Source organism: Oratosquilla oratoria, chromosome 31, assembly GCF_046742065.1.
Source record: "Oratosquilla oratoria isolate Oo_2021 chromosome 31, ASM4674206v1, whole genome shotgun sequence".
NCBI classification, from domain to species: domain Eukaryota; kingdom Metazoa; phylum Arthropoda; class Malacostraca; order Stomatopoda; family Squillidae; genus Oratosquilla; species Oratosquilla oratoria.
This window is the reverse complement of record NC_134807.1, coordinates 3,320,728-3,345,853: the sequence shown is the minus strand read 5'-3', so window position 1 is coordinate 3,345,853 and position 25,126 is coordinate 3,320,728. Positions and strand designations below refer to the sequence as shown.

The 25,126-nt window shown below is 36.9% G+C and overlaps 2 protein-coding genes across 4 annotated transcripts; one reads left to right on the top strand and one right to left on the bottom strand.

Annotated features, from left to right (window-relative positions):
- Positions 1-1,624: 1,624 nt before the first annotated feature.
- LOC143041420 (heme transporter HRG1-like) lies at positions 1,625-14,205 on the bottom strand. 3 transcript variants are annotated; one of them, XM_076213263.1, is made up of 4 exons: positions 13,785-14,205; positions 10,602-10,775; positions 8,888-9,001; positions 1,625-2,099 (listed from the first exon to the last, which is right to left on the bottom strand). In XM_076213263.1, exons 1-4 carry the CDS (start codon positions 14,059-14,061, stop codon positions 2,083-2,085), a joined length of 582 nt encoding a protein of 193 aa, XP_076069378.1. In that variant the 5' UTR covers positions 14,062-14,205; the 3' UTR covers positions 1,625-2,082. The 3 variants fall into 3 exon arrangements, with proteins under 3 accessions (XP_076069378.1, XP_076069377.1, XP_076069379.1); XM_076213262.1 differs by lacking the exon at positions 1,625-2,099 and having other exon boundaries at positions 4,196-9,001; positions 13,785-14,201; XM_076213264.1 differs by lacking the exons at positions 1,625-2,099; positions 13,785-14,205 and adding an exon at positions 11,680-12,199 and having other exon boundaries at positions 4,196-9,001.
- A 5,586-nt stretch (positions 14,206-19,791) lies between these two features.
- Psf3 (DNA replication complex GINS protein Psf3) lies at positions 19,792-24,506 on the top strand. Its single transcript, XM_076213261.1, has 4 exons — positions 19,792-19,954; positions 21,605-21,749; positions 23,648-23,777; positions 24,237-24,506. The coding sequence occupies exons 1-4, from the start codon at positions 19,852-19,854 to the stop codon at positions 24,462-24,464; spliced, it is 606 nt and encodes a 201-aa protein (XP_076069376.1). The 5' UTR covers positions 19,792-19,851; the 3' UTR covers positions 24,465-24,506.
- The last annotated feature ends 620 nt before the right edge of the window (positions 24,507-25,126 follow it).

Here is a 25,126-nt window from a genome sequence, read left to right as displayed (position 1 = left end):
TGGCTCTTCCTGCGAGACATGGATACTGAATACTGACTTGAAGAATCGTGTCAATGTCTTTGGTACTACAAGCCTTCAGAGGAACAGGAGGTATTGTTGGAATGACTTCATATCATTTTGTACGGTAAAGGAAACATGGACTGGAGGTGAAGCTTTTATTCCTGACGTCTAACGACTTTCTCAAAGGAATGAGCATACTAGATACATACAGAGTTTATAAACACGCCATATGGCTCAAGGGGGTGTGCAAGCGTATAGCGCTGTGTTCTGATTGGCCCGCTGAGACAGCCAATCACGAAGCGCTATATTCGCTGAAGATTTGAGAACGTCAGGAATAAAAGCTTCACCTCCAGTCCATGTTTCCTTTACCGTGCCTATACAACTTGTTCACATGGATTTTCGACTTCATATCAGTCCAGACTGTACAGTGAGACTCAGTCTAGGCCAGTGGTCCCCAACCTTTTCTGGCTTGAAGCACCACAGCCAAGCCTATCAGAAGTCCCCGGCACCCTTATTAGAAAATCTAAATTCTAGTTTGTCAGTATTTTGTTGATTCAACATCAGTGTAACAAAATTTTGTCCCTGGATAATATGAAAATACTCATCTTTACACTGATGCTGCTTTAATGAACAAAAATGGATGACAATACAAAAATATAATTGTGACAGTAATTTTTGCCCTGAATTTTGGCGGCACCCTCAGTTGATCTCACGGCACCCTTTGGTGCCGCGGCACACCGGTTGGGAACCACTGGTCTAGGCTATGTTTTCCTAATGTTGTTCCTACTTACAGAGTTGAAACACAAAGGCAAAAGCCGACAAGACTGTGAGAATCAACACCGTGTGAGATCGAAACCTTTATTGGTGCGACGTTTCGCTTGTTACAGCTGTAACAAGCGAAACGTCGTACCAATAACGGTTGCGATCTCGCACGGTGTTGATTCTCATTTACAGAGTTGTCTCCGCAAGAGACGACCCTTGATGAAGGAGACAAAGGGGAAACCCCACAGAATTCATGATGGGGAGGGGAAGTTGTTGTTGTTGTTGTCGTTCCCTAGACTGTCTGTCCGAGCAGTCCCGTCTCCCCAAGGAATGCCATAGCCGAAACTGGGTTTTCCCACAAATCCTTTATAGAGCGTATGTTGTGTTGTTTGCGTGCATGATTGTGTATAATGCAGTCTTCCATTATGTGTTGTATGGTATGGGGTGAAGTGTTACATCCTGGGCAGCTGTTCACAATGCGGTCATCCAGCCAGGGGGGGGAAGTTGACCAAACCTGTCAGGAGTTGTTTGGAGTGGGAAGGGTGACTACAGGGGACCTTGCTAGGAGAGTCTGTGAGTGAAACAACAAGCTCCCTGGTGCACGATACCCCAACTGATGATGATAGGAACCAGTTTGGTTGCTTTCCTTTGTATTTTCTCAATCTTGCTTATATCCTTCACTCTGTGTGGGGGACCATACCGTTAACCCCTTCAATACGGGCCAAAATCTCGCGGGCAGCATTAGCTGCCAGACGTGCAATGTTGCGTCATAATACATACATACATACATATACCAAGGCTTTTTCCCCCTTCCAAGGGAGGTAGCCAAAAAGGGAAAGGCATAAAAACACTCCCACCCGAGTGCGTCATAATACTCATATTATAAAAAATACAGTTACCGCAGTATTGCTCGTTCTCTTTCACCCGTGAATTTTTATAACCATAGAAAATATGACGAAGCCAGTTTACAGAGTATGGGGGTCCCGCAGGTACAACTACAATATATATAATCAAGACGCCGACATCGGCATCCTCGCGTACCCACTTGCTCCTCATGATGCCTACATAGGCGTCATCGTATCGACGGGGTTAATGCATATTCCAGTCTTGGATCAGGATTTCAATGAGTCTTTCTGTCATCTCTTCATGCACACAAAGAAAAGCCAATTTAATCTTCTGCAGCAGTCCATATGGTTCTTGTCACTTGTGGGATTTTTTTTTTTTTTTTTTTTTTTTTTTTTCCTGTGGGATTTATGTCTGGCGGTTGATAGGAGAGACAACAAACGGATTTTCGGATACGATAAGGATGGGTATAAATTTTCATTCAGCCATTCCTCCTACAAGGAAGAAAAAAACTTTTGTTATATATTTGCATATTGAAATGTTGGTGTGGAATCAAGTAATAATTTTTTGTCACATTATTACAAAGGATTACAAAGGCAGAGCATGCCAACAGGAGACCTTTTGGTTCACAACTAGGTCGGATGCAAAAAAATATAATGATAAAAAATAAATAAATAAAAATTTTAATACAATAAACAAAATAAATGAATAGGTATAGTTCCATAATAAACAGGTAATAGTAAACAATAATAAACTGACAGATAAATAATAATAAACAAAAATCAAGCAAATAATAAACAAAGACAAATAATAACAAACAAATAAACAAATGATATAAAATAAATGACAGTCATTATAGAATCTTGCTTAGATGTTTATTAAAGTACTGAAGGATCAGAAGCTCAAATTCATGTTTCCCTCTTTTATTTCCTCCTTGTCCATCATCATAAAATTTGACACCATCGAGGTGTCACTACTCTGTATTATCTTAGCCAAATCAGCAGTAACTGGCCAAAATCACATAACAAATATATCACATAGAATCATAACAAAACAAATTATATTCTTATTCTCTGTATAGCAAAACAATAGAAAAAATGCATAAATATATGTCAATAGCTCTTTCCCCAATTATAAGCCCCATATTCAATATATATATATATATATATATATATATATATATATATATATATATATATATATATATATATATATATATATATATATATATATATTTTTTTTTTTTTTTTTTTTTTTTCTTTTTTTTTTTTTTACTGTTCTTATTGTTTATCTGCTCCTGACTGCTAGTCCAAGCAGTTAATATTTTTGGAACTTATTTTTAAAATCCCTATAGACCAGCATTTTGGATCTTTAATTTACAACTGAATATCAACCTCAACTAAAAAAAAAGAACACCGACCACCTTCAACTTCCGCTATCCTTCCTTTCCACTGTTCCATGAACCTCTCAATTTACATAATTACGACTCCACTTCTTTAGTGTTCTCCCCCAAGGATAGTAGCACTAACTACCCAACAAGATACTCTTCCCCGTTATAACGGAGTTACGAAGTTAAAGCACATACCTACATCATACCGTCACATAGGGCAATTTTGACTGGTAGTGTAAAGTTGACCACATCAATAACTTTAAAAAGAAAACATTTGATGATGTGATACAGTTTAACATCACAAACTCACCCCATCAGGAGGATAGGATGATACCTCTTACAGAGGACTTTGTAGGGTCAAATTTAAACCATTGCCCTTGGTTCAACTTCACCGGTGGCAGGGTTTGAACCACCCTCCCTTCGAACACTTAGATGCCAAAAATCTTGTTTGTTAACTTTATACCAGCCAGTCAAAATTATCCAGCATGACAGTAGACATACATACTAAAGACCCTTTTCGCCCTTTTATAAAGGGGAGTAGTCAAGTCAAACCACACATCAACATCATAAACAAACTTCATTCATCCACATCTCCCAACAGCAGTTCATAACAACGTACTATACTTCTCGAGTCAAAAGCAAAGCAGCCAGGCACAGCACATTGAGTAAAACAATTACAATATATTGGGAATTATGCAATTTAAGACACTTGCCTTTTCACTTCATTTTATAGTCGTTAAAAAAAATAACATTAAAAATGTGAGACCTAAAACTTTATGCACTCAAAGTTGGTCTACTGAAAGAAAAGAAAAAGAAAAAGAAAAAAATGGCTCGGATATTTCATTTAGCTGATGGGAAAAATTCTCCATGATGATCAAAATTCTTCAAGCAACTGTGTCCAATCCACTCCCCATATAAATAAGTCTCACAACCAAAAAATATTGTGCAGCAAAAGCAAATTCAAGAAGGAATGAATAAATAATTTGTGATAGTAATTTATTTTTTTTTATATATATATTTCCTTCAACCTTATTGTAGAGCAGTGGAGGTAAACTAACTTAAGGGGATCGTCCATTAGAAAATCGAACTTTTTTAGTTTGGGGTGAAAGTGGCTGAGATTTTTTCCTAGTAACTGTCTTGTCTCAGAGAAGATACCACCGAGTTTTCAAGTCATTTATGCTTATACTTTTTTTATTGTGATTTTTTTTTTTTTTTAGGGGTAATCTTTTTAATTTTTGAAATTGATTCAGAGGATAGATCTTTGACTGGATATTGATTATTTTTTGTCTTTATAATGGGCTAAGATAGATGAAGAAACGGAGGCAGAATTATGATGTTCTGATCAGTCTGTTATGAGAAAAAAAATCCAAAGTTGAAAAAAAAAAAAAAAATTATATATGAAAAAATCCTACTAGTCCTTGACAGAAGGACATAAATCTGCCTCCAAATGTTCTCCCAATTATGCTGAATCCAAAAAGGATTTGCAGTTAAAAATCAGTGAAGGCGTTTTGGATATGAATCAAGTTAAATGTGCAAAAATCAAGTTTTTCAGGAATGAGCGTCATAGTTTTTTTGTTCATGGTTACTGGTCCCCTTTCATCATTTAGGATGTTATGGTGTTGAAAGGGTATCATAGGCACAACCCTACTCTTTGTTGCCAGCTTTTGATTAATTACAGGTTTATATGATGAATCCAGTTAGTATCCACCAGGGTTATATTGCACTTTTCCTTTTCTTGGCGCGATGCATCTTTGGCGACAGACGATCTTTATCTGCCATCCTAAGCTGTTTTATGGCATCACTGGTTGTTGTCCCTCTTGCTGATGGCATATATGCAAGTTCATAACCAAAGATGTGGTTCAGAACTGCAACTTGAGCACAGAATTGAACTCTAGCTGCTGATGCAAACTTCCTCTTTGAACTCAAAGCTGAGATCTTTGCATGGAAGCTTTCATTTTGGTTTTGTGTCCTTCCCTTGAGGCATTTCTCTAAAAGCTCTGTAGAGGTGAGGTCTTGATATATTGCCAGGATGGATTTCCGCTTCTCAGTGGGAATCTTCGCCAGGAACGGCTTCTTGACTCTGTGAGACTCGGGTTCCTCTTGCCTGGCTAGTGCTCTCTGGAAAAAAACACCACGAGTCTTCTCCCTTAGGACAGTAAGAATGCAATGGCTTCTCATCTGTGCTGACAGAATGCAGGTAGGAGGCCATGATAGCTTTACGCATTGTCTGAACATCAGTATTCACACAATCACGTATTGCCTTCCCATAATACTGTGTCAACTGTCACAGCATCTGTCAACATATTAGCTCGTATGCTATTATTTATCATACAAAAGCATAAATATTGTGCAAAATACACAGCTTCTTTTGTTAGCAAATATATGTAACAACAGAAAACGTAATATGCAGTACGCAGCACACACGACCCAGCCACAGTAGGGTGGGGGGTACTGTATTATATTTTTTTTTAGATAGTAAAAATCAAGATACAGCTTCCATACTCAGCCACGAGATAGCTTATGAGCAACACTTTTAGAGGAAATATTTTCAGAATTTCATATATATATATTTTTTTTTTTCTTGATTTTCTGATGGACGATCCCCTTAAGCCATTGTGCCCTATTAAGTTAGAGCCAAACCTAACTGCTTTGATTTCTATCCAAACAGTATGACACTGAATAAGGTTTCATCCTTAAAGTGTTAAGACAGAATTTTATTTTAATTGTGTACGATGCAGATGTGTATTTTCTTAATTGTATTTACCTAGTTCTCTCCTGTCCTTCAACAGACATTCCCCTCTTCCCCAAAGCTCCTTTCACCCCATCCATCCATCTCATCCTAGGTCGCCACCTCATCTAGTTATTGAATACTGGATTAGAGAACCACTCATAGGATCTCGTCTCTTTCCCGTCATTGATCAAACTTCGCTTTAAATTTGTTTTTGTTGATGGCCTGGATGACATTTTCATCCCACTTGTTCCCCAAACCTACGTATCTTTCCAGAAAGCTAATCTTCCTAAAATCTAAGTAATCTTTCTGTTTCAACTTTTTATTATGATTTTTGCTGATTCTTCATTTCAAACCACCAAGTTCAGTCCATTTATTTGATACTTTCTCTGATCTAAATATCACCTCTCTTCGCTCTTCCAATGTGGGAAACCCAAGTTTTCTGTCTTTCATTATATGTATTTTAATTTCATTTCAAGATCATATTGGCTGCTGCCCTTTATACTCTATTTTACCTTACATCTTTCTTCATGTGTGGTCACCACATCACTGCTGCATATTGCAGTCAGGGACAAGTCAGCATTTCAACTTTTTTTTTATCATGTCCTCATCCATATAATAAACACCACTCTTATATTCTTCAGAACATCTCTCCTGTTACTCTCTTTATGTGACTTTCTAGCAACAAATGATCCTTGATTAAACTACCTAAATCCTTTTATTCCTTTGCCTCTGCCATTAATTTATTTTCCATTTTATACAAAGTCCTCTGTAAGGGGCACTGTCCTAGCCTCCTGATAAGGGAGAGTTCACATTAAACCAAATCATCATCATTTTATATCTTCTTTCCAGTTATTTTTCATCATCCCAATGCCAAGATTTGACTTTTTTTTATATTGAATTTCATCTTTCCTTCCTGTTTCCACCCAAAAATCTCATCTAGAGCTTCTTGTAGCTGTTTACACTCTTCTTCCTTTTTATTTTTCATGATTTTACATTATCCACAAATAAGTTTGCAGAACTACATGTTTCATTCATCACATCACAGTTATAAAATAGAAATATTACTCAGTCTATACAAGACCAAACATCAGTGAATCAGAAACTTGTTCTTTAATCACATTGTCGATGTTTAGAACAAACTACCTGTTCATGTTGTGCGTTCAAGTCCAACTGTCAGTTTTAAAAAAAAAAAATGCCTAATTAAATAGATGGACTCCAACCCCAATCTAACTAATTTCTCAGCACTGTGAGCTCATACACTTAAACTAAATCAGCGGTTCTTAACCGTTTACATCCCCTTTCAGTTCACAAGCAGCTCTGTAAGGACCATCGAGTCTGTTGCTGTTTGCATCTCTTTCGCATTCTGTGGCGTGAATGTGCGTGAGGTTAGTACCCCTGACATTAGGGCAAAGGTCACCAGTAGAACGACACGGGCAAGGCACCGCCTGTAGAGAGCAGGGACTGGAGGTTTGTGCCTGGTGTGAGCGTATATCCAGGAGGTGCCAAGATAGGAGGGAGGGAGGAGGGTGGAGGGGAGTGGAATATATGGGAAATGAAATGGGTGGGAGTGATTTCTATGCCTTTTTCTTTTTGGCTACCCCCCGTGTAAGGGGGGAAAAGCCTTTGGTATATGTATGTATGTACCAACTTGTATATAGTGAGTGTGGGGTGACAGGTGCAAGGGAGAGAAGCAAAGAGTGAGGAAAGACAGAGACTAGTTAGGGGGAGGGTACTACTAAAATTATAAGTTAACATGTATGCTAGAAATAGGATTAGATAGGGAATACAGTACTACCTCTCATTAACAGATGTTAATTAGCTGTGTTTGCGATGTTTTCGCTGTGTTTTCGGTGTTTTTGGTGATGTTTAGTGCATGCAATCACTATGCCACCCAAAAACCACTCCAAATCAACGGCTTATTCACATCAAGGGACACCATTAACTCCCTTTTACTCCGTTAATGAGAGGTAGTACTGTAGTTGCAAGTGAGAAAATAGTTAAAGGTGACATTACCCATCAGTCTTCCAGCAACAGCGTAGATCATTAAGATGAACAAGTGAACTGCTTACTCCAAGCTCACATTCCTTTAAAATATATCTCTCCAGAACAACTCTTCATTTCCTACTATTGTTCTCACATGTCTTATCTAAAAACTCTTTTACCCAGTCCAGCATATCCCTTTTATGGCTTCCTACATTTTCTAACTTCCATATTAATCTTTTGTGCGGCAGACTTTTCAAAATCTATTTATACACAATCCACCCTTCTATATCATCCAGCAAACTGACCACTCGAGTAAAGACTAAAAATTTCCTTTTCTAAATCCAAACAGATTGTCATCCAAGGCAGATTTCTTCAACAAATATTTCATCATATAATGGTATTGGTGTTTCGCCTAATATTTCCTACTTGGGATGTGGATAGCATATCCAAAACCCATTTACACATGGATACAAAATAATGCTATCGACCCCAACCCTCCCCAAAACTTTTTTGAAACCCTGAATTCTTCTACAAGAACAGTATTGTATTCACCACTACAGTCAAGGTTAACTATAAATTCCTAAATCTACTCAGCGGGAACTTAAAATCATCTTTCGACAATTGCACGGTCCACCCAAGGTGCCGTTAATTTAATCCTTTCCCCATGTATTATTGCTTAAGCAGTACCTTTAATATAGGCATTTCAGATGACTTCTATCACCTATGAGAACCCCTACCCAACCCGACAGCGAGTGCTAAAACTATCTCAAATAACTCTTTATTGTGTTTTCCTATTTGTGTTCCTATCCTAGCTACTAGAAGAATCTATTCAGCTGTGACAAACACCTTCTACCGGGAAAATATTTTCAGTGTACTATTGGGTATTATATCAAACTGAAATAAACATGGCAAAATTCCACTATTCTACTTGAGTATTGATATTTAACTACCTTATTCAAGGTGAAGCATACAAAAAGCATATGTTACAAAAACTACTACAGACTTGAGACCAAATGCGATAGTAACCCCACAAACGTCAATTGTGCATAATTGTGCGTTACAACAGAATTCTTGACACAAGAAGCACTTCTAAATATCACTTTGCGAGACCATAAAAAAGACAAAAAATGTAAAGAGCTGCGTCTATGCAAGAAGGGGATGGTACTCATCCAACAGACTTTTCCGGTAGTGATGGGCAAAACCAGCGAGACTGATGGCCCATTTCAGAGTCAAGAAAGCCCAACAGCCCATAATGTAGTGACTGGTGCTTAGGTTCTCTCTCCATGGCAAATCTGCAAAAAGACAAATATATATACATGAAATCAATTTATTTATCTATCTATTTTATTTGTCTATTTATTTATTTAGGAGGTGCTAAGATGGGAGGGAGGGTGGAGGGGTGTGGAGTGTTTTCAGGGATGGAATGGGTGGGAATGATTTTATGCCTTTTCCTTTTTGGTTACCTCCCTAGTAAGGGGGAAAAAGCCTTGGTATGTGTATGTATTTATGTATGTATATATTTAGGTGCTAAGATGGGAGGGAGGGTGGAGGGGTGTGGAGTGTTTTCAGGGATGGAATGGGTGGGAATGATTTTATGCCTTTTCCTTTTTGGTTACCTCCCTAGTAAGGGGGAAAAAGCCTTGGTATGTGTATGTATTTATCTTATTTTATTCTTTATCTATCTTTTTTATTTATTTATTTTTTTTTTTTCTACCTTGCTGCAAAGCTTCTGACCCACGGCAGTGGGAGAGATGCAAGGATGACCTGTCATCCAGGAGGAGCCAGGAAAAGAGGGATGGATGGATGGTGAATGGGAGTGGAGTATGTGGGGATGGAATGGGCGGGAATGGATTTATGCCTTTTGACTTTGGCTACCTCCCTTGTAAGGGGGAAAAAAGCTGTTGGTATATGTATGTATATTAGTATACAGCTGTATACTGAAATAAATGCTTTTGTGACTTTGATTGCACCCCTGTAGACTGACCATGTAACATTCTTCATTGTTTGTATATAAATCTCCATTATGTTTATTTGTTTATATCAACTAAATTGTTTGTAATTTTATACATCACTTGCTGTCTGTGCATTTGTCTTCTTGTTTCACGGCATACAAATTTAATGTCTTGTTTTAACTTAGTGACTGATGTAGTGTGTCTGTAGTCACATATGAGCCAACTTGCTGCTTTATTCTATGTGGACTCTAGTTTGTATATCTCATTGTTAGTGTGTGGGTTCCCGATGGTGTTGCAATACTCAAGTGTGGCTGAGAGTATCCTATATGCTGACCCACTCTTTCACTATCCCTCGTTTCAGCTGTTCTCCTCAAATCATTCCTCTACCATTCCTATGATAGCATCTTTTCTTCGTAATAACTTACAGTTTTTTTCATCTTTTTCTTATAATCTATGCATCATATGTAAACAGGATAGTGTAGCTTGTCATACCTCCTATTATGTCATTGACATTAATATATAAAAAAAAAAACAGGCCCTGAAATTATGTGCTTTGAACTCGGGTCCCTCAGAGTGAAAGTCCCGAGCATTACCACTGTGCCACTAAAGTTTTTGGTGAGGTGGTAATCCCTGGGACTCAGGCTCTGAGAGACCTGAGTTTAAAGCCTGCAATGGCCTGGCCTAATTGTATGAATTGTGTTGCTGTTACTAGCAATTTCTCCTATAATTAACCAATAACATTAATAATAATAATGAGTTTATTTGGGAACGAATCAAATACATGAAATGCAGACAATGAAAAGAGCACAGTTCGAAATAACAATTGCAATTGCTGAGGAGGTGTCACTACTAAACAATGAGGGACTCTACTCTTTCCGAAATCCTAATCTGGTCAGATTTGAAAATGTAAATCAGGTGAACTAGAGAAACATAAACTTGCCTTCATGGTTTTCAACTGCAATTCCAAAATAGGAGCAAATCGCAGCTATGCCAGCCAAGGTACCCAAGATACCAAATAATCGAATCTGAGACAAGTTGCCGGGTGTGTACCACAATTCTAAGGAGTGCCTCTTGTAGAGAATGTGAAGAAAGAGTGTCATTGCAGCATACATTCCTGCAAAATTTGGAAAGTGAGGTAAAACATATCATGATATAGTTGTAACTCAATTGTAACCCCCTAAAAAATAAAAAATAAAAAAAAATAATATACATACTGTGTGTGTATGTATATATATATATATATATATAAATATATATTATATATACATACACACACACTGTGATCTATACTGGATACAATCTATACTTTCAATAACCCAACACATACCAATAGAAAAACAATAAATTCATAACCATAAAACTCATTGTCAACAGGATTAACCCAAACCTGTCAAGTTACTGAACTTGTTGTAAAATAGGAGTTTTCTCATGGAAAGTTACCATACATTCTTTCCAAACCATGGCTCTACAATAACAAGCCTTTTCTTAAACATTAATTCATTACACCTGCTTATACGATAACTACACTCAGTACATGAAGCATTTAAATGCTGCGATAACATGTCTTAAGTCTCATTTTGTACATATATTGCACTCATTTGTTAACAATCTACACAACCATTAATCACACTAAGGGGATTATTTCCTTATTAATATGTGGGAGATATGTTATTGGAAAAGAATTCATCTATACAGATTTATGAACTGAACAGGCATGGTTCTCTGAATTCTGAATAATAAATAAAGTTGGAGTATAAAACACCAAGTGATTACAGTTACAAATCGTTACACATTCATTAAATCATACATGTACATACTGCATTATTAATCAAGGGAACAGACTAACAAGCAATTTAAAATGAGCTGAAGACCAAAGCTTTTAAAAAATGGAGAATGATAGAGCAGAAATTGACAGTGGTGGCAAAAGAGGGAATTTGGGTAAACTAGATTATATTGACCATGTTAGAGATCAATGATTATTCAAAGGAGAAATATATTGCTCAGTTCTCTTTGCAGACCTTCAGTTCCCAGAAATCTGGAGATGGCCACCAGTTTGGTCCATTGATCACTCAGGAAGAGACATTGTAGAGTTTTCTGAAATGGGCAACTGCTTGGCAAAGTGAGATATTGTGTTCTATGTCTTCTGTGTAGTAAATGCATCTGAGCCCAATGGCATGCCTTACCAGGCCAATTCTGTGTTGATATTGTTTCAGTCCTTGTCAATATGAAAATAAGTACAATGTCAAAACACAAAAAAAGTTGAACTCCTCATCTGATGACAATCGAACAATGATCTCAATCACCATCATTATGTGAAATGCACTAGAGTCAAGTCTTGCTGGGCTCAAAATATACATGCATGATGTATATACGGGGAAGATAGCCACTCTGCCAAAGTAACAACTAACAGAGGCATAAATTGACAATTACAATGGGAAACTCCAGTCTCATCTGATATGGTCCCCTAGGGTTGATGACGTATATTCTGCTCACATGCTCAGTATTACTAGAATTATGCTGGAAGCACAAGAAATTCCAAAACTGCATAAATTCATACATGACAGGCAAAGATGTGGATGGAAGGAATATGAGCCAAATAACCAAAACAATAGAGAGCTCTGCCTTCAAAACTTTTATAATCATAACTATTCACTAGAAATCATCATCAAAATAATTTCACTATCGAATAATACCAAAATAAAGCTGTGATTACAAATACAGATGTTTCATCAACATTAAGCTTAAAGTTCACAGGTTCTTAACCACAATTTGGTAAGAAACTACACTAAATTCCTATAAACTTAATCTGAGAGGATAAAATCCTTTGAGTATAAAAGTACTGGGAAATCTTATTTCTTTACATGATTTCATGATAACATTGAAATGATCTTCTCTCTAGTGCAGTTATTGTTCTATAAGGCTCAATCCAATAGAACCACAATGAAATCTGAGACTCCACATTCACAATTAATTCAAGTAGAAAGTTCCCCCAAACTTATGATAAAGATTCAAGTACATCATAGGGTTTTCTTACTTTATATAGGTAATACTTCCTTTCTGATATACATGATTTTCTGATAAACTTCAGGTCTTGCATTGGTTGTTACATATGCTTTTAACCTGTAAAAAGGAACCTATCACAAACTACCCTTATCTCTTACCCAGTAGCTCACACCCACAACACCTACCTAGCATAACATGGAGACCCTAAAAACTGGTATATCAGTGCAAAATTCATTATCTGTACATTTACACAAATTTAAGCTTTCTCCCATAATGATCCATGGTAGATATCAGAGAAAATTATCATTACTAATCTACATGTTTAGTCAATATTTTAAAGGTTCTATTCCAGTTTCATCCAAACACATTTTTCACCACTTTCTTTATTGCATTTGAAAGATCTTTTTTTTCTGAGGAATGGTTATGTTAGGTAGGTTACGTTAGGAGCTATTAGTCAATGTAAAGTTATTAAATATCCGTGTGTGCATGATTCTGGAAAATTTACCAATATTACTACCACCACAAAGTGCTAGGCACCTGCACAAAGCACATAACACCTGCTTTCATGTTCACTTGTGTATTCAGAAAACATGAAGAGTCTCAACAAAGGACAGGCCATCGTGGACTAGTCTAGTGTGTTTACACAATTACCAAACTTTCATTAAACCAAACTACAAAGCAGGAAGAAAGTTATATCCCATGGATACAGAAATAAAATAAGAAATGTCAACTTCATCTAGAACACATTGATAATTGCAAACACACACCTTTAACACCCATATCATTATTTATATATTTTAATGTCTAAAACTGGTATGTCAATCAAGTATAACATGTAAATTACATTTACTCATATTTATAGATCTTAGCATTAGATACACAAATAAAAACGCGAAATGCAATGATATATATGTACAGATGATATTTTTAAAATATATTTTTCTTCACATTAGGGGGTGGATTTCGTAAGCATTACTTTCACGTCTTACACATATACTCTTTCATATTATTTCATTTGCGTTGTTGTATACTTACACATACGGCGTATATACCTGGAATCTTACTTGTAACTAACTTTTAACCATTTGAAAATAAAAATAATATAAGTTCTGATGCTTACCTCCAACGAATGCCCAAATTCCTGCTTGCCGATTTTGGAAATGGAAAAAGAAAATGACAAATCCTGACAATCCTCCTAGGCACCCAAAGGCTGCCATGATGAGGTTAATATACATGCAACATCCTCCACGGCGTGTCATGATGTTAAAATTAATTTCTTCAAACTTTTCTCGTTCTTCACGAACTACGCACTCCTCCCCGAGTGTAGGAACGTCCGGGTGTCCTTTAGAATATGCGGTTATGACGTCAAAATTATGTTTCCATAACTGATTATTCATAAATCAGTGGGTATGGATACTGTATTAATCCACTCAGATAAGTTCATCTACGGCTCAAAACTGCTGCGTCCCTTCTGTTGCACAACAGAGATTGTTCTTTATCTCTCAAGGTTTGCTGCCCTAACGATGAGAGGTTAGCGCATTTGTGATGTTTTCCAGAAGGAAAATACTGCATTCCAACAAATAAAAAAAATAAAAAAGCGACAAGAGGCTATGTGGGAACCTCCTAACAATAATCACCCCCAAGAAATATTGAGAAATATTGAAATAATAATTATAATATCTTTATGAACACTAAAACAAAAATATTAGAATATTGATATTTTAACATATCATACCCCGTGTGATAATACATATTAGATTCTATCATCAATTTATAAGTGTGTAGAACATACACAAAATAAATTATAAATTCAATCAATTACAAGACGTTTTGATAAAATTTCACTTGGGTACTTGATACTGACCCACCATGAAATCATACAAAACTATCAGAACCCCTGGAGATTTTGTTATTCAACTTTTGAGTATTTTAAGTTTTGTACCCTATACTTATATGCCGCACTTATATATTCTATAACTTTTTATTATTCCTTATAACCAATGTGATACAGGGCGGGGTGCGGGGAATTAAAAAGTGAAGCAGGACCAGAAACGAAATCCACAGAAATCAGGTAAGTGATCAAAAAGAAGTACAACCAACCATATTTTTGAAAAAATTTGTCTAAATATTTCTTTGTTTTTGTATTTTCGATATATAATTCCTATCTCCTATAAGAATACAGCATGGAATGATAATATACCGGATCCAGTGGAAAATTTTAGAAAAAAAATACAGGAGTATACAATCCAAAGCCCCAGCAAGACCCTGATGGTGTTCAGTCTAACAAATGATGGACCGAAAATATTGAATGCACTGTCCAGAAATGTGAGGAACATTATGGGTTGTTCGATGGATAAATTCAAAATTAACCTAGAGAAGTTCCTAAAATATCCAGACGAGCCCCCAGGACCAGGCTACACCAGTAGATATAAGACCTCTAATAACATACCAGATAAAATGGAAATCTTGCCAGGTTTGGCACATCGGTATACCACCACGACTGTGAGGAAGGACCTCAGAACTTTGAGATGCAAGACAAGTAAAGGTTACAAAGGATTACAAAGGCGGAGCATACCGACAGGAGACCTTTTGGTCCATATCTCGGTCGGACGCGAAAATAATAATAATAATAGTAATAATAATAATAATAATAAATGAATAAATAAAAACTATAATAATGTAAATAACAAATAAAATACATAAATAAATTAATATGTATAATTAAATAATAAACAAACAGGTAAGTAGTAAATAATAATAAATTGACATATAACTAATGATAAATGAGAATCAGACAAATAATAACAAAAGAAAAGCAAATAATATAAAATAAATGATAATCATTACAGCATCTTGCTTAGGTGTTCATCTGAATGATTCTAAGCTTCGAACTGAACTACATTCCACTGCCTCTTCAGCTTTTCTCGATTTTCATCCACTACTTGCAATAAGTAGTATGGTGAATGGAAGGGAGTGGGTGGGGTTGGAGGTGGTTATGTGTGAATGATATTTTGACGAAGCCCGGTGGAATTTCTCCCCATCTTCAGTGTCTTAGCATGAGGGGACGGAGAAGAGGGTGGGGTTGCCGATTAAATGAAGCGGCCTTGCTATAGATGTGCTGTGTCTTGCTGCATTGCTTCTGGCCCATGGCAGTGGGCGAGATGCAGGGATGACCCGTCATCCACGAGGAGCTAAGATGAAAGGGGTGGAGGGGAGTGGAATTAAATGATAACTTGTGATTGTTTTTTATTTATTTACTCATTTTTAATAACAATGGACATTATGTTTGAGGTAGATCATAACGCTGCGAGTCATACCAGTCGATCCGAAGGACTTCCAAAGTCGACCAACCACTGTTACGTACTACACCAGGGGCTGGGCAACCTTCTTAAGCTCGCGTGCCAAAATCAGTAAAATATTTGATTGAACATTTTCTCGCGTAACAACTGAGTAAAATGATTAAAGGCCTACATGCCCCCCCTCCCTTCGCCTTTCCTATGGACACCAAATTTAGATTTAAGAAGGAAATGGACTAGAACTGGTTTACTAATAGGGTGATCAACGAATGGAATAGGCTTAGTAACCATCCAGTAGTGAAGGCTGATACTATCGGTTGGTTTAAGAAACGGTTGGACGGACAACTTTATGGATGGGGATGGCAGGTGATCATGTACATGGAACTGCATAGCATAGGCCTTATGGTTCTTGCAGTCTCCTTCATTTACGCATTCTTTATCTCCCACTCAGCGAAGAATGTGGTTTCCAATGATCATACAAAAGAAGTTGGAGAATTATTAGTTTTTTGTTTTAAGATGAGCCCTGGGTTTTGCGTGCCGGGAATAAGTCGTCATTGTGCCAGTTTTGGCACGCGTGCCAAGGGTTGCACACCCTCTGTTATACACCATCAACGGATATGGAACTTTTCAAGACCTAACTACCAATTTTCTCAGTGCCATATCTCCTAAATTCAAGGAAGTGCCCCATCCATCCTAGATGGGTTTTCACACTGAGCTATTTTTCCTCCGACATGCTACCTCCAACATTCGTTTGAATAACTAGAATATGACTTCGCTTACAGAATCTAGACTTATCTAAGAAAATTTCAATATTATCTCTAACATATTTATAGGTTTACAATATCTTTATTCATCATTCAGCTTTGCTATATAAGACGGAAAGATAATTTGATATTTGGAGATTTGAAACTTTGAATTTTGTAACCGAAGTCGTTTTCACTCAAACGAACATCCAACTGTCGGCGCTGGCGAAGCCCATGGGAGCCCAGTGTGATAACCCCATAAGCCTCTTGACTTCCTTCGATAAAAAGGGTGACCAGTCGTCCTTGAAGGGGAATTTATAAATCAAGGAGACTGCAAGAGACCTTGAGGCCTACACTAGGGTGTTCTCCAAGTGGTGCCCACACGGGGAGGCCGCCCGAGTCACATCTCGAGTTTTGATGGTGATTTTAATTCGTCTGTAGCATCTCGCATGTCTTCCTTCTTCTTCTTCTTCTTCTTATTATTATTATTATTATCATTATTATTATTACCATCATTATTTTTCCCCTTATTATTATTCTTGTTTTTGTTCTTCTTCTTCTTCTTTTTATTGTTGTTGTTGTTCTTATTCTTCTTATTGTTCTAGTTCTTGTTGTTCTTTTTCCTGTTATTATTATCATTATCATTATTATTATTATTATTATTATTATTATTATTATTATTATTATTATCATTATTATTATTATTATTATTATTATTATTATTATTATTATTATTATTATCATTATTATTATTATTATTATTGCTCTTGTTCTTATTCCTCTTGTTCTTCTTTCGTGGTTTGCGGGGCTGGTAGCCACCTGGACCTCAGCCTTAAAAGTGATCCAGAACAACGCAGGAGACCGTTTGGTCCATGGCATGCCACTATCAGGTACTCCGAGGAAGCTAAGGTCACCTCGGAAGGGTCAAGGTTGAGCTGCGGTTGGGGGACATTACTAAGAGGTGATGCCCTTCCTAACCTCTGCGCTGTGGCCAGGATTCGAACACACGCCCGAAATCCACACGCGGTTACCAGACACGCGCGCTACTACTGGGCTATAGTGCCCCCTCCTTGATGTCCTATTTCATGTGTGTGTGTGGGGGGGGGGGGGGGGGTTTCTGTGTAGATAGGTAGATAAGTCTTAAGATCTGAGTGCGTGTTGCCATGCATTTAGTTGTGAGTTCGAATCCCGCACTCCTCTCCGATTCACAGCAGTGACAGTTTATTACCCCCAATGGTCCAAAGGTGACGGCTTTGGGTGCAGCTACTCAGCGCCTCCTGGTGTAGGTTCATCACCCTTCTTCTTCTAAAGGTTTGTCTTCCCAGAGGTCGTGGTAGAGTATACAGACACCCACAGCCATGGACCGTGCAGTGTTGTCCCAGGCGGTAGCTGCTTGGCTCAGGGTGTGCCTGAATGGCCGCGCGGTAGCCCAGTGGATACCGTATCGAACTCATGGACAGGGTGGTCGTGAGTTCGATTCCCGGGACCCGTTTCGGGCTATGGCGAGTTGATTCCCGACACCTCTGGCCAGGCGGGGAAGCGACCAAACACCGGAAAAAAAATGCCGCAATTGACTGGGCTTTGCCCTACCAGGGGTTTCTCACTTACCACTGCGTGGGAGAGGGATGGCGAATTTAGTTTATGACTAAATAGAAGAATCAGGCGCCTTATACTCTATACATTTGATTATCAAGAAATAAATCCTATTACTGTTTACTCAAATATTAAAATCAAAACTATTGGTAACTTTATTTTTATACTGGAAAATTCATCCATGGTGTAAAATTCAAGTCTTCCGCAAAACATGAAATTCTATATTTGTTATTTAGTGGCGTATTTAGCTAGATATTTATACCCATAGAGTCTGGAGAATTCTCAGAGTGAATGATGCATGTAGCTATTTTTTGCTCCTTAGGATCTAGGAGATCCTACGTCTCAGTTCATTTAACACTGTTCATAGATTTTATTTTTCTACCCACCCAGTACAGATAGATTATAATTATAGAAAATAAATGATTAACTTATTTTTCCACTCTGGTTTTCGTGGCATCAGGCACTAAGTCCATTGCTTCATGTTTGAAATAAGTCTATATATATATATATATATATATATATATATATATATATATATATATATATATATATATGTGTGTGTGTGTGTGTGTGTGTGTGTGTGTGTGTGTGTGTTTCTGTGTGTGTGTGTGTGTGTGTGTATATATATATATATATATATATATATATATGTGTGTGTGTGTGTGTGTGTGTGTGTGTGTGTGTGTGTGCATGTATATACCAAGAGCTTTTTCCCCCTTATAAGAGAGGTAGCCAAATCCAAGGCACGTACCTACTCCCACCCATTCCACTCCGATCCACCACCCTTTTCTCCCCCTCCCATCTTAGCACCTCATGGATGAGGGGTCATCCCTGTCTCCCACCCACTACCCGGGTCAGAAGCAATGCAGCAAGACACAGCACTTCCACCTTGAGCTTGGAGCTAAAGAATAATGCCTGTTGAGCATGGAAGGGAGAGGACCAGGGATAGGGATGAGTGAAGGATGGCTGTGTAAGGATGCTAAATTAATGCAGCCCGAAGATGTTTTCTTCCTGTCTTATCTCGTTTTGTGTCTGTCGAGCAAGGAAGGGAGGGGACGGAGGAAGGAGGTGGGGAGGGGTTGTGTGTGGATAATATTTTGATGCAGTCCGAAGGGATTTCTCTTTGTCTTCTCTATTTTCCTCATGAGTTGACGGAGAGGTGTGTGTGTGGTCGTTGTGATTAAGTGAAACGGCTCTGCTGTGGGCGTAACGTGTTAAAAAATACAAAACAAATGTCCATTGTGTTGTCTTCATGCATGGCGTTGCTAACTTCTTTAATCTAGCAGGTCGTTACTGGAACAAGCTGGTCGCCCAGCAAAATTGAGCGGGAGTGGGTTTGATATTGACAAGTCTTGAGTAAAGATATTTACTCCATTTGAATTTATCACTATCATCCCTAGAGTATTTGTGAATGGAGAAAGGGAGAGAAAAAAAGAAGAGAGGGAGAAGTCGAAATAATCACTAGATATAAGCGCTTTTATTTTATTTTATTTTACAACAAACGTAACGATCAGCTGTTGGTTGTTTATATTCGCAAGGCGGGAGTTTGGGTGTCATGGAGATTTCAAGTTATTTCCCTAATTATTTCTCCATAGAAGATATATTGGCATCTCAAGAAAGAGTACCATGCAAATACGAAGTAACTGTATATGGCTTAGGTGAGTGACAGAATAGTATTATTGAGGATATATATGTGTTATTTGCAGGTATAATTGTGTCTTCATTAAATTTAAAATTTGAATTTGTCTATTTTATTTTGCTCCTTTGATATATTTTAGAACGTTATATGAGGTCCCGTATTATTGCATCACTTAGTAATTATTACTTAAATTATTTTGTATGTCACTCACTTACTGTGTTGAAATAATGAGTCTTCATTTTATTACTGTCACAAGTTAAGTTTGAAGTTCAAGTTAGTAACTTAGACTAGTTCGCGTGAAAATTTCTAACTTGTTTATTTTGTGCAGATCAGTTCTCTGTTTCATGAGTATTTTTCTCTCTCGGGATGGCACTGTGCCTTTGGTTTCTTCTTCTTCCTATAGTTTAGATGTTTTAGTTTAAATTTATGGTTCAAATTTGGTCTGTATCATTAATTTCCAATTGTCATTAATTTCCAATTATCATATTTATTTAGATTTGAACGCATGATATGTTCCAGCTGTGTCTGTATTTGTATGTGTACATATTGCCTTGAAATTCACAAATTAGAACCCGAAGGAAGAGCCAAGAAAAGAGGGAGGGAGGGAGGGGTGGTGAATGGGAGCAGAGTGTGTAGCCTGTAGGGATGAAATGAGTATGAGTGGATATATGCCTTTTGACTTTGGCTACCTCCCATGTAAGGGGGAAAAAGTCCTTGGTATACGTATATGTGTAGAAAACCCTAAAGCCCAACAGCAGTGGGCAACAGACTTGGAGCCCTCACATAAATCTCTGGGAAATTACTACGACTTGATGTTTGCATCATATTTGTGTGGGACTTTCTGTGTCACTAGCTTGTAACAGTACATAGACAAGCAATCACTGGATGTTTGCATTCCTTGCAAAAAAAACACAAAGAAAATAAAGCCAATGCGGTTAAGAAAAAACTTGGGCTCATTCCAAAAACTTGAGAGTTAAGTATTCATCTGAAGTATCTTTGAATATAATGAAGTTGTTCCCAGGGTTTGGTCCTCTTCCGTTTGGAGAAGTGCTGAAATGTGATATAATCTCATTGACCGAGTCAATTTAACATCACAAAACTTCCCCCTATCAGGAGGCTAGAATGGTGCCCCTTACAGAGAATTTTGTAACATGGAATTTAACCACTTCGGTATAATGATGCCTACATAGGCGTCATGAGGCACGGGTGAGTACACGAGGATGCCAGCATTGGTGTCTTGATGATATATATATATATTTATATATATATATATATATATATATATTTATATGTATATATATATATATATATATATATATATATATATATATATATTTTTTTTTTTTTGTAGTTGTACATGAGTTACCCCGGATTCTGTGAACTGGTTTGATCATGTTTTCTGTGTTTATTATTACTCAGTATAAGAAAAGTAATACAGCAGTGACTTTATATTTATAATGCAAGTAGTGTGACAGATTGTACATATGGCAGCCGATGCTGTGTGTGAGAATTTGTCTTGTACTTAAGTGGTTAATGAACCATGCCCCTGGTTCAACTCACAGGTGGGCAGATGTCTAACCCCCGTCACCTCACTCTCCGTCACATGTAGGAACACTGTAACCCGCTCAGCCAGTGAACATCCAACTCATTAGAATTTTTAATTTTCTAGGTTCCCTAGACCCTTCAAATGCAAGCCCGAATCTTGAAGCAGGGTCCAGAATGGAGTTGCCGTGTTGGCTAGCAAGAGAGCTTTGTTCGTCCAGGAGGCATATTGTTTCGGCACAACTTCCGACATCGTACAAGGAGAAGTACAGGTCTGTGATGTTGCCTTTCTTACACAATCTTTATATATTTACTGTAGTGCATTTGCTGTGTATGTAAAAAGAAAGAAGCTTACTATTCTTAGCAGATGTATTTGTTAGATATTATTCTACATGTGAGTGATGACTATCAACAAGCTATCTGTATAGATTTGTCTTCAAAAATGTCTAAATCTGTATAGTATTTGTTCTTAAAGGATAAGCACAAATCTTATGTACTATGTTGCATAAATGTATGGTTAATCACATCAAGATCAATTTTTTTTTCTTTCTTTTTCTCCAATTTGCCCCATTAATTGAAGATAACAAGTGGCTTTTTATCTCTGCCCTAACATCCATCATCTGCAAAAGACTTGCCAGCGCCATGTTCCGTTGATTATGTAATGCAGTATATTGTTGACCATGGCCGACTCAATACAAATGGAATATTTCTCGGAGAATGATAATGAAAATTCTTCTACTCTGAGCGAAAGTAAAATTCAGAATTGGTTAATCTCACAGGAGATGAACTTGAGGATCGGGAGAGCATGTTTGAGCCCACATACAGGGACATCAGCGATGGGAATTATTCAGGTTCAGACTCTGAACATGGTGAAGTTGACGACCAAAACAAAGGGGGAAATGGTGTTGTTGGCCAAATGGACTCACAGGATGCACGCAACTTCATGGTTCATACCTGTTATTGTCTTTGATATCCAAGGCTCTTTATTCAGTCTGGCAAAACCTCATGATTCAGTCAAACTTGAATAATGGTATCTCTGGCAACTGCATTTGTTTAAATTCTTTTCATAGTGATACATACATCATGTAGGCCTAGCCTACATGTACATAGTAAGCTAGGCCTAACAACATACATGTGCATAGCCATGAACATGATGAAGCCATGGTATCAGGATTGGGTTCAAGTACATGTACAGTACTTGTATCTGGACTTTTAAGTACTGATTTTCATGTACTTGTACTTGAGGTTTAAGAAAATCAGTGGTACTTTTAGGCATACTTGTACATTGAAGTACAAATAAGTACATTGTGTTTAATAAAAATTATATACTCATACTGTATATAGACTAGCAAACTTTGTGATGATACTTTTGGATAAATTGACTCATCTGTTATTTTTAGTTATAAAACTACCAGGTATATTATTGATATAGAGTAAGGAACAAGGTTTAATGCCCTGATACTTACCTATACATTCTGCATCAAATTTAGTTTTATTACTGATATGAGAAATATATGGATAGTCTTTTGCATTTGCAGCATAGGGAATATTACTTATTCAAGTTATTCATAAAGTATATGTTCTTGTTTTGCAATTCTTTGATGAAAACAGCGATGTGCTCAAATATTGGTAAAATTTCTGTTTACTTTTCTACATCAAATCCCATTTTAACAGTGTGCTCATCAATACATATAGACAAAATCTACTAACTTTCATTCTTTACAAATCTGTCTGTGACAGGAATTTTTTTATCACATCAAGTAATTGTACTTAATTAAAATTAAAATTACAAACATTAATGAAGGATTCACATCATAGTTCTGCATGTCCCCTGTACTGTAATTGCTCAAAAGCAATGGTGCCTTTGTTTTTAGATTGATAACGTTACGTCATTAACATGGCGACCACAATTCCCAACATTTGTAGGAGACAACTCCTTAAGGTGAAATAAAAATGCTAATAAGAACACAAGAAAACTCCAGGACAACAACAACAAAAACATATTTAAGCTATTCTTATTTATATAATCTAAAGGTCAATTAGGCAAATTTGGGTTTGGAATTTGTGATGTGCTTGTCCTTTAACCATTGAAAGAAAACTTGATTTTATGTAATAGGATTTATGCTGTTGGTGCATGTTTTATTGTAATTGATTCCATTTATTCTTTCAGGGAGATTCTTCGAGCTGATGCAAATGTGGTAGACTTACACAAACTTGGACCACATTTTTATGAATTTGGTCGTCATCTTCTCCCTCTTAGTGGTCCTGAAGGAGCAGATCTTCATGGTCTCTTGATTGACGTATGTCTCGCCTTAACCTTGTATTTATCTAGTTGTATTTTACGAGAAGGGAAGCTATGCTCATGGTGACCCGTTTTTGTATCTTGCAAGATTAACTTTGTTCTTAAATTCTTGTATGGTGTTTGCACATACTATTGTGCAGGCCTTTGTGTGTTTGTGTGTATTTCATTTTTGTATGTTCACAGTTCTTTATTGGTGCAAATTTTTCACATTCTTTCCAGTCAGAATAGGATGATAGACTAAGTGTAATTCATATTTAGCGTGGCTTTTTCATGAATGGTAGAGGAAATCTTTACAGGATTGTATTTATGTTTACTTTTGTTCAGTTTTAAACTTGTTAGTACTAAGTTTTAGCTTGCTGATGTTAAATTTCAGTATTTGTGTCTCATCATTTTAACCATAAAATGAATTCTACAAAAATATTTTAGGTATCTTACTGATTTATTATTTTCTTTTCAGACACTAAGACACAGATTTAGAAAGGTAATGGATGCCTCTCAGAATGCTATGGTGGAGGATGTTGGAGGACTTACATCCAAACTAGATGAAATGGAGAAAGGCCTCTTCAAAGCCGGACAGAAATCTTTCTACGACCATCAGCAATGGCTCCGTAGACAAACGCACATTCTCAGGACATCGGCGATGGTAGAACAGCACAATAAAAGAAAGTTCACTGAGATTAGCTGAACAGAACTATATATATATATGAGTGAAAAGGTGGTAGAGAAATACGGGTTAGAGCGAGAACACTGGATTACTCAGTGTTCTCGCTCTAACCCGTATTTCTCTACCACCTTTTCACTCATCTGTCCAACCTTCACAACATATATATATATATTTTTTTCATATCACATTCTGGGTGTTTTGTCAAAAAAAAAAAATAAGATAGCCTTTTTGGAGACTGAAGAAGGATTGAAGATAGGCTTATTTCTTGCTATAGTGAAGGCAGATATGTCATGTTACATATGTGTTAACAAAATGGTCAGAAAGATATCAAAAGGATTGTAAGTTCATTTGCCAAAGTGTACCTAATTTTTAGTGATAGCTGGTCATCACAAACTAAGAAGTCATAAAATTCCAAGATATTTGTACGCTGTTGGTTACAATGATATGAAATCAGTATGTATTTCAGTAATGGCAATTTTGTTTAGGAAAAGGATGTTTATAATCAGTGGATATATTGTTTGGTAAGGGAAAATATAGTATTTTGAAGTATGAATAAATGCACTAGATGAATATGAGGGGAATTTTAAACCTTTGAAATTAGGAATGGTTTCTGTTGAATAAATAAACATACAAGTCATTGAAAGCAAGAAAATGGGTTAACGGTATAGTGTCATTGACAAATA

What these genes read in the sequence shown, in the direction of transcription:
- Psf3 (XM_076213261.1), top strand. Translation starts at nt 19,852, where the DNA reads ATGGAGATTTCAAGTTATTTCCCTAATTATTTCTCCATAGAAGATATA. An exon ending in AGTAACTGTATATGGCTTAG is followed by an intron (nt 19,955 to 21,604) that starts GTGAGTGACAGA and finishes TTAATTTTCTAG; the next exon opens with GTTCCCTAGACCCTTCAAAT. An exon ending in TTCATGGTCTCTTGATTGAC is followed by an intron (nt 23,778 to 24,236) that starts GTATGTCTCGCC and finishes TTTTCTTTTCAG; the next exon opens with ACACTAAGACACAGATTTAG.
- LOC143041420 (XM_076213262.1), bottom strand. Translation starts at nt 14,061, where the DNA reads ATGAATAATCAGTTATGGAAACATAATTTTGACGTCATAACCGCATAT. An exon ending in AATTTGGGCATTCGTTGGAG is followed by an intron (nt 10,776 to 13,784) that starts GTAAGCATCAGA and finishes CAAATTTTGCAG; the next exon opens with GAATGTATGCTGCAATGACA. An exon ending in TGCAGTTGAAAACCATGAAG is followed by an intron (nt 9,002 to 10,601) that starts GCAAGTTTATGT and finishes GTCTTTTTGCAG; the next exon opens with ATTTGCCATGGAGAGAGAAC.